Source organism: Dunckerocampus dactyliophorus, chromosome 7 (genome assembly GCF_027744805.1).
Source record: "Dunckerocampus dactyliophorus isolate RoL2022-P2 chromosome 7, RoL_Ddac_1.1, whole genome shotgun sequence".
Classification (NCBI taxonomy): domain Eukaryota; kingdom Metazoa; phylum Chordata; class Actinopteri; order Syngnathiformes; family Syngnathidae; genus Dunckerocampus; species Dunckerocampus dactyliophorus.
The window spans coordinates 26,044,765-26,059,833 of record NC_072825.1 but is presented as its reverse complement, the minus strand read 5'-3'; the positions used below and the strand labels follow the sequence as shown (position 1 = coordinate 26,059,833).

Sequence of the window (15,069 nt, the reverse complement as noted above, 5' to 3'; positions counted from 1 at the left end):
TGCAAAATTAATTTTTTTAAAGATGTTCTAACAGTAACATGTGTCCCTAGAGCCCGTTTACGAGCACCAAACATTTCCCTCACTTGTTTGCGCCACTTTGGAGAAAAGAGCCGCTCAAACACTCGCCTCTGAAGTTCCGGGTTTTCATGACATCATGAAGGACAAATCTCCTTCCTCGTGGACATGGTGCTACCTCTGAGCTGCCCCTCGCTAGATAATCCCTCCCATGGACAGTATACATCCACCACTTCACATGAGACAGCTCCACAAAAAAGAGGCTTCGCTGCACGTCTTAAAATAAAGCCTGGTAACATTCCATCAGTCCTCTACAAACATGTAGACATGGGAGCTGTAAGTTGGATCATTTTGTTTTTCTTCAGCGAATATGCTAACCTGGTATGATGTCAAATGTTAAAATGTGAGAGTAATGTTAGCACTGTAGCTCACATGGCTATGCTAGTGCTATCTATCTCCTCCTGTCCCACTCCTTAGTGCCACATTGTTATGTGTGATATATAGCGTCTACTACGTTGGACAAGCGTAGAGTTATAGTGTACATGTAAAAAAGTAGCGTTTCACACAAATCTCATTAGCATTAAAGCTACAGACACACAAAACTGTACATCCCAGCATCAAGGCTTGATTTTGGACGACACACTCTGAGATGTATTTCAAATGGTTAAACGGGAGCAGGAGGAAAGGATAGATGTTATAAGATGTTATAAGATGGCGTAAGTCACCCTGGCACTCTGCCGGTTGGCTTTCCTCTGGTCATCTGGAAGGGGCGGCATGGGATAAGGGTATCTCCTGCTGGATGCAATAGATCCTGTAGAGGAAGTGGGGGACTTGGCAGGAGACAGTGTCCTGTTAGGAGAAAAAAAATATAAAAATGGTCGCTCTCATGTTGCCAGTCAGGATACCTTGTTTGTTGTTTGTCAGTGTTGCTTCTTTCTCCAGAAAGTACGTAACACCACCGTGTCCAAGCAGCTGTGTAGGTGCACTCATGGTTCCCTCACATGCGTGTTACTTGTGAACATGGTGAATAATGTGAGGAGACCACTAGCAGACCTGTACACCAGTGCTGGCTGGCAAACAGTATAAAGTGTCAAGGAGCCACACTGAGGCGGACCCATAGCAGCTTGTTTCCACTACATTACATTACATGACAGTACTTGTATAGTATATACAGTATGTGGACCAGTCAGCCTTGTGGAAAGTGAGAGGAAAGTGGAACCTACTGCTTCAAGAGATAAATACTGTATACATTTACAATCATAATTTACATTTGGTTCATTTCATTTGTGTTTCGGCTTTTCGCATCAGCCACAGCACAGTCAATCACATGATTTGGTTGTTATCAACGGTCCATTTTCATGGGTTCCACTGTAAAATGTTACATTCATGAATTGCTCGTACAGTGATCCCTCGCCAATCCCATTTCGCGGCTTCACTCTCCGGCCTTTTTTCAAAAATATATTAATAATAAGTCGTTGCTGTTTTGTGGTTGAATACAGTCTGTTATTATTTAAAAAATGCATATTTAACTCATTCAATCCCAGCCATATTTCAAAAGACAACCCCTTCAGTACCGGCCTTTTTAGACGATTTTGACTGATCTTTCAAGGCACACAGAATACTGTGTTCTATGGCTTTATAAACATGGAACCTACCAAAAGAAACATTAGGCTCTCGTCTTTCATCAGAAAAAATATTAGTTTTCCCCCGTTCGTTAGTAATCAGCAGTAGAACAAAGGTAACTTTCAGGAAAATACACCATCAGTTCCCCACTAGGAACGGTGGAAAACCAGCTTTTTGTGAAAAGATACATTTCAAGAATAACTTTCACTTTGACACAAATATTTTTTTGCTTTTATGACAGCTCAAATATCTAAACAACTATACCAACATAAACAACCTACATTCCTCCACGCTCTCTCACTTCCTCCTTCCCGTAGTGGGATTTTTCTGTTCACATGGTTCCTTACGAGCTCTTATCAAATGCACGTCTGCCACCTTGTGGCCCTATTTATGGCTTACAAGTGCTCTAACATTGCTCTAAAATACAAATATAAGGCATTCAGAAGATGCGTTCAGACGTTGTAATATGTAGGAGTCTACACTGGTCAGTAGGTGTCAGTAATATTACACAGTCACCCCAGGAAGGACTGTCAACAAGGAACTCTCCTAGTGCTAATGTGTGAGTATATATTATCTCTTTATTTAAGTCTAATATGTCTTATTTTCTCTTATTATGTCTACTATATTGGGTAATACCAGTGCAAAGTGACTATAGGGTTGTTACTTTATGTCTAGAGGGCTCTAATAACTTATTTGGAAGGTCCATCACAGGTTTTCCATGCTGTAACTACAAAAATATCCTATTTATAAATAAGCAATCCTACTTTTGCGAAAATTCACTTCTTACAGTCGGGTCTGGAACCAATTAACTGTGATAAACTAGGGATTATTGTATAGTTTAAAAAGTTTTGAACCTGGAACTCCATCCATCCATCCATTTTCTATGCCTTATCTTATCCTCATTACTGTCACGGGGGTATGCTGGAGCCTATCCCAGCTGACTTTGGGCAAGAGGCGGGGTACACCCTGCACTGGTCGCCAGCCAATGGCAGGGCACATATAGACAAACATCCATTCACACTCACATTCATACCTATGGACAATTTAGAGTCGCCAATTAACCTAACGATTAACCCTGGAACTGATTTAACTGATAACCCTGGAACTATTTCTATGATTTCCTATTGTAACTCTCTAAAATGTTCAAGTTTATGTGGCTGTTTGTCTAGCAGTTTTTAAATCACTACTCCACTTATTAAAAAAAGTATGATTATCCTGCTGTAACGTACCCCGGACAAAGAAAATGAGAGTTAATGGGAGCCCCGTCCTCGCCATCTCTCCTCGGCTGTTTTGGAAACAATGTGCTGTAGGGCACAACGCTCAGAGTGGCGACCTCGTGGTGGCAAGGGGGGACTGGGCGGGTAGCACGGTGATGACGTCAGAGCAGCGATGCGCGAGGACGTCATCACCGAGTCACACGTGGTCACCGGCTAACACACTTGACGTCACGACAGTCAGCATGCAGACCAAACAAGAGGCCACTGGGGGGGGTGAGCAAGGAGGGCAATAAGGAGACAAAAGGCGTAAATACACTCGGACACTATCAAACATTCAAATCAAATGTGGCTGTAAAAGAATAAAGAGGAGCAAGGCAAATGAAAAGATCACTTCAAGTCTCTTTGACGCTCAGGTTTGAACACGCCGTGTACTTTGAATTTGCTTGGCCAAGCCACACATGAAAGCAAAAAGTGAGGGAGGTTGTAGACAAGCATGACAGGGTCTGAGATAATACCTAAGGTACGGTCCTTGTGTGTTTTTATTCACATCTTCTACCCATTTAGTTACATCATAAAAGTCTGTTTTGTCGTGAGGTGTTAAATACCTGTGGGAGGAGGGAGGGTGATAGACACAAAACAAGGAGAGGAAGTGTAAGAATGAAAGCAAATGGAAAGGATTGGAAAAAGTCTTCGAGTAAGTGTTGGGGAGAGAGGAAGAGGAGACATTTTAGGACAGAGCAGAGACATCCTGAACAAGACAGCACAATGCAAGTGGACTGGGACGGTGGATGAGCCCCACCCCCCACGGTTTCTGATGGAAATCGAACTATGGAGGAACACCCCCCCCCATTGTGCATTCCAAGGCTCGGTTACACGTCATTCCAAGCATCGCTTTGAGGTCACTGGCGTCTCATGCTTGCAGTGCAAACATATGCCAAACACAGCCAGTGCACAGTGTGGCCATTACGGTGCATTCACAGGCATACAGTAAATCACAACACTTGGTTTCTGTTGGCAGGTGCTGAGACAAAGTCAGGACACCTTTAGAATGTCAGCGATCCAATGCAAAATCTGTATCGCAAATTCAGCCTTACCCAATGTAATGATGTTTAGTCTTGAGAGAAGGTGTAATGTGCACAAATATGTTTATGATTGCGATCGTGGTGGTGTACCTCATGCTGACCAGTGCTTGACTACAACCACAGCAAACCACAGTGACAACAAACATACTGTTGCATCAATGTCACTCTCAAAACGGCATTGTCTTTGCATAGGCAGGATTTTAGAGACAGCTTCTTGCATTGCCTTTTAAAAGATTATATATAATAACAGTTTCCAAAAGTAAAAAAAAAAAAATACTAATAATGATTGCCACATATTTCTGAGTGCTTATGTAACTATGAAATATTACATGAAATATATGGGAATTTAAAACATTTTGTATTTTTTTAACTTAAAAAAATGTGACATAATTATACAATATTTCATTATTGCATACAATAAAGCATTATACGGTAATATTCTATTCAATAATATGTCAATATAGAATTTTTTTTGTTAATACTAGGACTGTCAAATGAGCAAACATTTTAATCACATTAATCACAGTTTTCAAATTAATTAATCATGATTAATCACCATTTGCAACTATGTCTGAAATATGCACATTTTTACTGTATTTGATTCACAGGACTGAATTATATATATTGGTATATATTAACAATTGGCTCCAGCATACCCCCACGACCCGAGTGAGGATAAGCGGCATAGAAAATGGATGGATGGATGTATATTTTAACAGCTCCAAATGAACGGAAAATTTTAATCAAGCTAAAAAATACCACACATCTTAAAAAGGGTCACTGACATGTTTTTTCCACTTTGCTTAAATATGTTCTATATTGTTTATAATGATGTTCTACGTTGTTTGTATTTTGAAAGCAAACGTTAAATTCATAAAAATTACACTTTTGTACGTGACGGGCGCAATTTTGGTCTGAACTCCTTAGAAAAGGGGCGTTTCCCAAGTGACGTCAGCAAAAGAGCAACTCTCAGCTAATGCCTAGTAAAGAAACGCTTCCAGAGGTAGTTTGTCCACTTTATTTGGTATATTTTTCATCAAAACAGTCATGCCAAAATGTTGTGTTGCCACTGGATGTTCACAGTATCTGAGTGATACTGTAAGTTTGTTTTCTTTTCCAAAAGACGAAGGTTTAAAATGAACGAACGAAGCAAGTACACAGACAAGGGACAAATGGACCACCGCCTCGCGTTCATTTCACTGAAGACTGCTATGAAGAAACACCTGTACAAGAAGCATTTGGCTTGAAAGTACGGTATAAACACACTTTGGATGCTAGGATGCTATGCCACACAAGACAAAAGGAGGACGATGGCGTCAGTTGCCACAGAACACAGTAAGTCATATTTATGTCTTACTTACATATTACGTTTATTCACATATATACAGTCAAACCTGTCTATAGCGGCCACTAAAGGGAAACGGCAAAAGTGGCCGCTATAGGTTGGTGGCCATTTTGAATTTGTGCGCCATGTCTGTGATTAGAAGCTTGTTGTGTTTGCAGATACATATACTTATACTGTTACATGTTGACCAGTAGAGGGCACTGTGGGACTGCGGATATAAGTTGTGAAGAACTTTTATTAACAGCGGTTAATAAACCGCTGTTAATAAAGCGATTAAAGTGCATCGGCGACGGGAGTCTTTCCTTCCCCACAACAAGGGGCATTACAGTATTGACCAGTGCACATTGTCTCACACCAGGAAATAAACGGTGTCACTGTCTGCAACAAGCTCCAAAGAAGACGGCTTTTTTTATGTGGAACAACTGACAGTTTGTGTGGATCTTGTGAATGATTGTGACTGAGCTACGACTCAGTAATAAAAGTCTACACACGACGGCTTCATTGCTTAAAAAACAAAACTTTTTCGTGCATGAAGCTCCTGCTTGAGTCGGCATTTTGGCCGCTATATGCGGTCTGATATTGACCAAGGGATACAAAATGGGTGGTCACTGACCGCGTTGGACAGGTGACCGCTATACACGATCTATAACACGCAAATTTTCTGCGGGGGAATTTCCAGTGGCCGCTATAGGCAGGTGGCCGTTATATACAGGTGGCCGCTAAGACAGGTTTGACTGTACGTATTTTAAACATTATGCCACCATAGCGACAAGCATTTAAAGCGTTATACATGTTAGAAAACATACTTTCACATCAATGTTGACGGTGGTGGGGCGGGCGTCGACAAACTACACAAGAAAAAAGGCTCAAAAGACCCCTATACACTCATTAAGAAGCTGATTTAAAACAGTAATTGAAGGATAAGCAACTCCAAGGTAATCTACACTTACCATTTTGTGTTTGAAGCCAACCAATCTTCATCTGCATGTCTTTGTCATCGGACACCTCCGCATCAGACATATAGTCCCATCGTCAGTGGTTTGAATTAATTCCATGTTCTTCAAGTTCTCTATTTCATCTGCAGACGTTTCTTCTTCCTCAAAAACTATTGACACATCGCTCAAATCTTTGCTAGAATCACTGTAAACATATTCTGTCTCATCCATTCTTTATGTTTGTCTAAGATGAGAGCTGCGCCTTCGCCAACGTCACTTCCGGACTCAAAGACGGATATAAGAAAAGTTTCCCTCCACGTACTTCATTTGCGTAAACGTAAAACATAATTACCAACAATAACAAAGTTGATAAATCATGTCAGTGACCCTTTAAAATCTATTTGCCGAACACTAGTCTCTTTAATAGTAGTAGACTATTTTAAACCTACGAAGAACACACAACCTCATCAAGGACAGCACACATCCACAACACTCATTATTCACACTCCTACCGTCAGGCAGACGCTACAGGAGTTTGAAGTCCAGGACCACAAGGCTGGCGAACAGCTTTCACCCACAGGCCATCAGGCTTCTCAACGAAGCACTCACACACACTGCACGCAAGACACTCATACGTAGCACTATATATTTATTTATTTATTTGTATTCATTTCTCTTCTGTTGTTGTTGCTTAATTTATTGGTATTTTATGTTTCTGATGTTCTTATTCATTTTCTTGTGTTTTTCTTTCTTTTTTTTTGGGAGCATGAACAGAACAAGAATTTCATTGCATAGGACAATAAAACTCTTGAATCTTGAATCTCTAATCACATTTTAACTGTGTTATGAGCAATGAGGGGTTGCATTCAAAGACACCATGTAATAGTTTATACAAAGTATAACAGAACACTTTAATGAGTATGTTTTACATGAAGCGTGAGTTACTTTGAGTGTTAGCGGTAAGAATATCCACTTGTTTTTCTTTGTCTTTCTGTTTATTTAGACCACACATACACGCATAAGAAAGATGTGATGTTGGGAGTGTCCATGAATGCCTCTCAGGCGAGTGTAGTGGACAATGAGAGACGTGTTTGTGAGTTGGAGATCCATATATACATTAGTGTTGGAATTGCACTGTTGTTGATGTGTTCAGGTCAGAATAAAGCTATAAAAGGGGGTCAGATGGTGTGATTCTGTGGGAATGCTATACTGTGCCTGTCTGTCATCATAACAGAAATGTGTGGCTTGCCGTGATACACATGCATTAATTATGCTAAAAATGTTTATGTAATTAATGAAATCCTTTCTTTTACTGATGTCAACATGTTATTTTTACAGCCCTAATTAATATCCTTCTTTGTCTTTACCAACAGGGCACATACAGTAACTTGAACTGACCTGCAAGTTGTGTTTTTTGTCCTCTATTTCAACATCTTCAACACTGCTCGCCATGAGGTACTTACTCTGTAGAGTTGGAGCGAGCACGGAACTTCTTTCCTTTCAGTTTCTTGCGATTGCCACTCAGGTTTCCTGATAAAACAACAGTTAGACAAAAGGTGCGCATATGAGAGGCGCGACCACCCGCAGGAGTATTTGAGCGTTGGGCGTTACCTTGCCACGAGTTGCTCCTCGGCCGGCCGTTCTCACAGATGTCAGAGATGTGTTTGGCATCTGGGATTCTCTCGCTCCATGAGTGGGAGAGGCCATTAGATCTACACACGTGCGCACACAAGCATGGTATTGGCAATTTGACATGATGCCATTGCAGCAGATGACAACATAATAGTTGAAAGTGACAATGTACATTGAGAGATGCATACATAAACAGCACAATGACAAAGATACAAAAATCTACAGTAAAACATTTAAAGTTGGTTCAGAATTTGACCACAGTGTGGTGGAAAATGGGCCTCTAAAGTCACACAAAGCTTCACAGGTCGAAACGCCGTCGCGCGAGACTTCAGCCATGTGGGCATCAAAAGCATTGCCTCCAAGTTCCAAGTGTGATGGTAACCATAGAACTGTAAATGCAAAGAGACTCACCTTCCAGGCACACAGTAATTGTACCTCTGCACGTTTGTTAGCAGTTAAGAATGGTAAAATATTTCTTCGGTACTGTTAATACAGATTTTAGGATTGCAACAGTTTGACCCTGGAATGGATTAAATCAAATAATAAAAATAATTTCTTACGAGAGCAAGTGAGTCTAAATTAGAAGGTTGACTGGATTTGACCTTAGGGGCTCCACTGTCCTAAACAAAAGGCATCACATGATAGGGAGTGACTGACCTGCCACCTCGGTGAAGGTGTCGATGGTCTATTTTGTGCACACACAAAAACAACTGTGAGCAAATGAATGAAGGAATGGTGAGATGGCACACCTGAAGCCAAACAGTGAGATGTTCTGAGTAATGGATGGGATGGATGGAGTGAAGGACAGGGCGCAAATCTGAAGGTGCGACAGACAGGCTGACCTCTTCTTGGAGCTGCAGCCCGAGTTTGTGCTCACGCCAGGCGGCATGTCGCTGTAAAAGGAATCGGCATCGCTGGGCTTTGTTACATAGTCACCTGGGGGCATTTGCCTGCACATACAAGACACGGTATTCATCTTGGCGTGCATACACGCAAGTTATCATCAACCTATGACCATTCATTTGGTGCTTTTACCCAAATTTGAACCATCTTCAATCTTCACTTAGTTTCTTGGACTTTCCCATTGTTCTGAGTAGGGGTGTCCCGATCCGATATTGACATTGCTGATTGGTCCTACAGTATATCAGCAAAAAAACTAAAAATATACCGGCCTGCATGTAAAATATTCAATATTAGCACGCTGATACAAGCAGTCCATTCCAGACTTGTCCAGCATGCGGATCCCGCAAGATCACGACTACGGTGCTACCAATGAACGAGCAGGACCGATGGCAGCCATTTGGCCACGTTCAAGTCCCCCCACTGTGGCACAGAACTGGGGAAGTTCAACAAGACCAACACCATTGCACATCCAAACAACTAACGCTAACCAAAACATCCGCAAAGTGTGAGAAAGTGAGTTTTTGTCATACTTACTGTTGCTGACTAGTGTTCTCTGCTTGAGTAGTATCTCTTCATCACACTTTTTCTAACATTCCGCACCACAAAATAAGCAATAAAAGTATGATGATGTGCTGTATGATTTGTGCTGATATTGGATCGGACTGATATTGGCATTGGTTGATACTCAAGGCTGCGATATCGGTATCGTGTCAGAACTGACAAAGTTCTATCGGGACACCCCTAGTTCTGAGGATTTGTCGATCCAATGAGTGCTGTCAAACAATTACTTTATGCTGCCAATGAGAAATTATCATCTGCAAACAATCAAGTTCACAAATGAAAGGTTAATGGTGCTTGGCCTTGTCAAGTTAAAATACATTCTAGGACCTCCAGCACCACATATTCAAATATTTAGGCGAATGTATTGTATAAATTTAAGCCTGTATCTACAGGGTTATCAAAAAAGAATGAACCGATTTCATGATGCATTGTTTCAGTTCTCAAGCATTGCCATGGAATGAGTCCGTGACCATTTGTAAGAGTTTTTTTTCTAAGTTTTGAATGGCTGCCACATGGGCGTTGTAAGTCACATGGTTCCTCCGTCAACGTTCAGTTGATCGTGATATGCTGGCACGCGTCTGGGGGGAATTCTCTTATCACATTGACCATCCCCGTGCTGTAGGTGGTGGCCACACTGAACACTTGTAAGACAGGAAATAAAGCGTGATTGTGATTAGAAAACTTGCGACTTGATTTGAGTTTACTATTGCTTTTCCTTAATAAAATATTGCACATTGAAATCGGTTCATTTTTTGAATAACCCCGTATATATAATAATAACAGTTTAATGATGATATCATCTTTTTATTATGGCACAGCATCACTGCGAATATTAAAATGCGGACTAGAGAGAAGGTGAGCAAACCGGCAGAATCTTCGGTGAACCTCGGACTCCACGTAGCATCTCTGCTTGTAGCTCCTGGTAGGTGAAGAGGTGGGCCATCAGTCAACAGTGTGACACAACTGGTGCCAAATGTGTTGCATGTTTATTAATATAATATTATAATAGCTGCTTGCAAAATTCATGGTGTAGCATGCATAATGTAGTGCAACTGCAAACTACAACCACAGTAATAATCATACTGTTAAATGAATACCTCCCTCACACTGTCAATCAAAACTGAGCGTTATTACTTTGTAAGGGAGAATTTATCATACAGCTTTTGTATTAGGTGTCAGTATATAGGCCACTGGGGCACTCACTTGTAGCACCAGGCTGTCACAGCCAGTATGAGGGCGAGGAAGAGGATGGAACCAACGATGGCCCCAATGATGATGTTGGTACTGGTGATGCCTGATACACAGGAAGGAGGAGACAGAAGGAAGCCAGATTTGTGTTAGTTGACTCTCCTGTTTCACTTAATAGGGACACATGGGGGGACGCACAAAACCACAAACCACTGCAAGGGAACACGTCATCACACCACACTTAGCAAGGGGAGTGTAAGAGGTGAAAAAGGGGAAATCGGGTTTAACCACCGCTATTCTTAGGGGAATTGTAGGGTTCCTCATTTGGAGGTTTATACCGACAGCTTCACATTTCATTCAATAGGCAGCCTTAACTGGCTGGGGTGAGCTGGAGTCGGGATGGAATAAGGGGGAAGAACCAGGAAATGTCAAGCAGATAGAATAAAATAATAACTCAAATCTGACCTCAAGGCACTGCGTCAAAGACCTGCCATCAAAGAATTGGTGTGGAAAAAACAAAACAAAGAAAATGCGATGGTGACTGGTGATGAGCAATCAACAAAACAGCAAAGAAAAGTATCAACTATTCACACAAAATGAATGAGTATAGAAGTGAATGAGAGGAAGAGAGAGAGAAAAATAAATGGCAATGAATAGTGAGAAATAGTGAGAGCGCTACCTGAAACTGAGGCTGTGGGTCCCACCACAAGATAGCTGAGCGGTGAAGTGGAGTTACAGTCCTCTCCCGCCCAGCCCAGGTAACACACACACTTCAGCTCATTACTGCACACCTGCATCATCACAAATACAGGCTGGTTTCAGCAGACAGGCAACAATTTTATTCTGAAAATATTACCCGTGAAAACGGGCTTTGCAAAGCAGAGAAAAATTAGACAAAATTTGGATGGAAAATGTACTTAGGGAATCTTGGACATTAAATTCCAAATTTCCAACTGTCCGCTGGAAAGAAATGTAATTTGGGGCAATTAACTGAAATGTTGGGGAGCACACAAACCATCATGATGATTTTCTAAGCAAATATGCTTGTAAGACCATCCATCCATTTTCTTCCGGTTATCCAAGGTCGGGTCACAGGGGCAGCAGCCTAAGACAAGATGCCCAGGCTTTCCTCTCCCCGCCTACTTTGCAGAGTCTGCATCACTGCAGACGCCACACTAATCCGCCTGTCAATCTCGCGTTCCATCCTTCCCTCACTCGTGAACAAAACCCCAAGGTACTTAAACTCTCCACTTGGGGCAGGATCTCATCTCCAATCCGGAGATGGCAGGCACTCCACCCTTTTCCGGGTGAGAACCATGGACTCGGATTAAGAGGTGCTGGATCTCATCTCAGCAGCTTCACACTCTGCTGTGACCCAATCCAGTGAGAGCTAAAGCTCATGGCCCGATGATGTTAGCAGGACCACATCATATGCTAAAAGCAGAGACCGAATCCTGCAGCCACCAAACTGGATCCCCTCAACGCCCTGGCTGTGCCTAGAAATTCTGTCCATAAAAGTAATGAACAGAATCGTTGACAAAGCTCTGACACCGGTCAGAATTAGGTGGTCCGGTACCGCATACTCCCAGAGTACTCTCCACAGGTTCCTCGAGGAACCGTTGAATGCTTTCTCCAAGTCCATAAAACACATGTGGAATGGTTGGGAAAACTTCCGTGCACTCTTAAGGACCTTGCCGAGCAGGAAGAAAACCACACTGCTCCTCTTGAACCCGACATTCAACTATCCGGTGGATCCTCCTCTCCAGAACCATTGAATAGCCCTCATCAGGAAGGCTGAGGAGTGTGGTCCCACGACAGTTGGGTAGTTTTGCCTCCATGACCGCCAGAGCCACAAACAGCCTGCCGGTGCCTGTCAGCTGCTTGTGGAGTCTCATGGGCCAAAAAGGCCGGAGAGGACTCCTCCTTCATTTTGACAGCATACGTCACCGCTGATGTTCTGGCATTAGCGACAGCCTGGAACTGCCCCGACAGCCCCGTTCAGCTGCCTCAACAATGGAGGCACTGAGCATGGCCCACTCAGACTCAATGTCCGCTGCCTCACTCGGAACATGGTCGAAACGGTCCCGGGGTTGAAACTCTCTCTCTGACGGGGGACCTTCCCATCAGACCCTCACAATGTGTTTGGGCCTGCCAGGTCTTACCAGCAACCTCCCCCACCATTGGAGCCAAGTCGCCACCAGGTGGTGATCAGTTGACAGTTCCGTCCCTCTCTTCACCCGAGTGACCAAAACATTGTGACTGCAGGCCCGACGACACAACCACAAAGTTGATCATCGAACTGCGGCCCATGCTTGTACATGTTGTCTATCTGTTCACAGAAGTCCAATTACAAAACACTGCTCGGGTTCAGATCAGGTGGGCAGTTCCTCCCAATCATGCCTCTCCAGGGCTTACTGTCGCTGCCAACGTGAGCGCTGAAGTCTCCCAGCAGCAGAACAAGGGACTACCCTGAGGGAGCACTCTCCAGGAATCCCTTTAGGAATTAAAAAAGGGCGTGTACTCTAAACTGCTGTTTGGCGCATAAAGGCAAACGGCAGCCCCACCTCCAGGAAATTTAAGACTATACAAATAAGACAAATTGTAACACAGATTTACTTGTATGTGTTAATGGAAGTTGAACCAATATCCTTCATTGAACAATTCAAAGCATGCACCAAAAGTTCCAGCTATTTTACTTGCATTTTTTGACATTTTCCAGGCTATCAACATTTTCCCCTGAAAATTCCCCTGTTAATTCCAATGGAAAATGACAGTCATTGTCCTTGTCCAAAGATGACTGGCTAGTTGCAAATGGGGCCACAATGAAAAATACAAACTAGAGTTCCACACATGAAATGGATATGTTAATTGACTGCCTGTGTGTGTGGATGTTTGTACCCCATGTCCAGAGCAGACGGTTTTGTCAGTGGTCCCGGGGCAGGTGCTGAAGTTGAACTGCTGGAGGGGGAGACATTTGTGGTTGAAACAGATGCGGTCTGTCCCGCAGGCCGTCCCGTCCTCCACGTAGCCCAGGTCAGTGTCTCCATCAATCACCACATGAGCACCACTGACACAAACACATTCGAGCCACTCACACAACACATTTTGAAGTAAGGACTCACTTGAAATGTTTTTTTTGTGTACCTGCAGTCCAGAGAGGCACTGTGTCTCGCCACTGAAAAGGACGTCAGGCCTCCTTGTAGTTCTCCCAGTCGTGGGGCAGGCGAGATGTTGGAGCACAGCAGATAGCCGCAATGAACGTCCCTGAAAGACCGAGATGAAACTAAGAGCACAGTAGAGATGTATGGATGAGAGTCAAGAGAAGACTAACTGACTGTTTGTTACACTGGATCCATGTGTCTTTGTCCCTCCCGCAGTTGCCCTTCTCTGTCCCCTCAATGTTGAGCTTCTCATAGCAGAACTTGTCAGCCGCTGTGGCCTCTGGAGGACAAACCACACACTGAATGTACCAAGCATGTCTAACCCTGGAAGATATGTATCTCTTTATAAAAAAAATGCTTTTCCGCTATTTGAGCATTATGTTTGTATGTGGATAGACATACGGATGCTTGCATATGAGTTCATGTCAACGGAACCACAGATGTTTGCATTACAAGTGTATGTAAATATGTAAACATGTTTGAATTACGTGTGCGTGTGAATAGACAGACAATGTGAAGGGACATATATAAATTTACATTATGCGCACATGTAAATGGGCAAATACATGCTAACGTGTGTATGTGAATTGACATACAGGCGTTTGCATTACATGCACATGCGAATGGACATGTTTACATTATGTGTTTATGTGAGATGAGAATACAGATGAGAATGTATATGAATGCGCAAACATGTTTATATTACGTGTGTGAATAAACATACAAATGCGTACTTTACAAGTGTATGTGAACGGGCAACCAACTTTAAATTACACGGGTGTGAATGGACAAACCAACACGTACATTATGTGTGTATGTGAAAGGACACACACATGTATGCATTATATGTGCACAACAATGGACAGACATTTACTGTACTTTATGTGCTTATGCAAATGCATCTGCGGATGTTCAAATTATGATTGTATAAGTGAATGGGCAAACATGTTTAAATTACAGACAAACGTGTACATCATATGTGCATAAGAATGGTGAGACAAATGTGTGCGTAAGTGAAGGCACATACAGACATTGGCATTAAGTGTGGACATGAATGGTCATATTTACATTATATAAATAGATGCATTACGTGTATGTGAATGCACAACAAAATGTTTGCATTATGTGAGTATTTGAAGGGACAAACAGAAATTTGCATCGTGTGTATGTGAATGAACAGATATTTACATTATGTGTGCATATAAATAGACAAGTACAAGGTTGCATTATGTGAACGGACATGCGGGTGTTTGTATTATGTGCTTATGTGAATGGACACATATTTAACTGCATGTAAATGGGCAAACAAATGTTTACATTATGTGTGTATGCAAGTGGACATACAAATGTGCTTCTTTATGGGCATATGTGAATGGACATACAGATATTCCATTATGTGTGTACGCA

At 42.4% G+C, this 15,069-nt stretch overlaps 1 protein-coding gene across 6 annotated transcripts in view; it reads right to left on the bottom strand.

The window, feature by feature from the left end:
* adam22 (ADAM metallopeptidase domain 22) overlaps window positions 1–15,069 on the bottom strand; it is a 92,075-nt gene that overhangs the window by 7,074 nt on the left and 69,932 nt on the right. Inside the window, exons 21-31 of one of the 6 annotated variants that reach the window (XM_054782208.1) lie at window positions 13,837–13,942; window positions 13,646–13,765; window positions 13,400–13,568; window positions 11,181–11,292; window positions 10,517–10,607; window positions 10,179–10,232; window positions 8,599–8,799; window positions 7,829–7,929; window positions 7,681–7,747; window positions 3,371–3,460; window positions 741–864 (exon numbers count right to left, since the gene is read on the bottom strand). In XM_054782208.1, the coding sequence (XP_054638183.1) occupies window positions 741–864; window positions 3,371–3,460; window positions 7,681–7,747; window positions 7,829–7,929; window positions 8,599–8,799; window positions 10,179–10,232; window positions 10,517–10,607; window positions 11,181–11,292; window positions 13,400–13,568; window positions 13,646–13,765; window positions 13,837–13,942 (1,235 nt within the window). Of the gene's footprint in view, window positions 1–740; window positions 865–3,370; window positions 3,461–7,676; window positions 7,748–7,828; window positions 7,930–8,598; window positions 8,800–10,177; window positions 10,233–10,516; window positions 10,608–10,966; window positions 10,989–11,180; window positions 11,293–13,399; window positions 13,569–13,645; window positions 13,766–13,836; window positions 13,943–15,069 lie in introns of those variants that run through there. The other 5 variants (XM_054782210.1, XM_054782209.1, XM_054782211.1 and 2 more) reach the window with 5 other exon arrangements.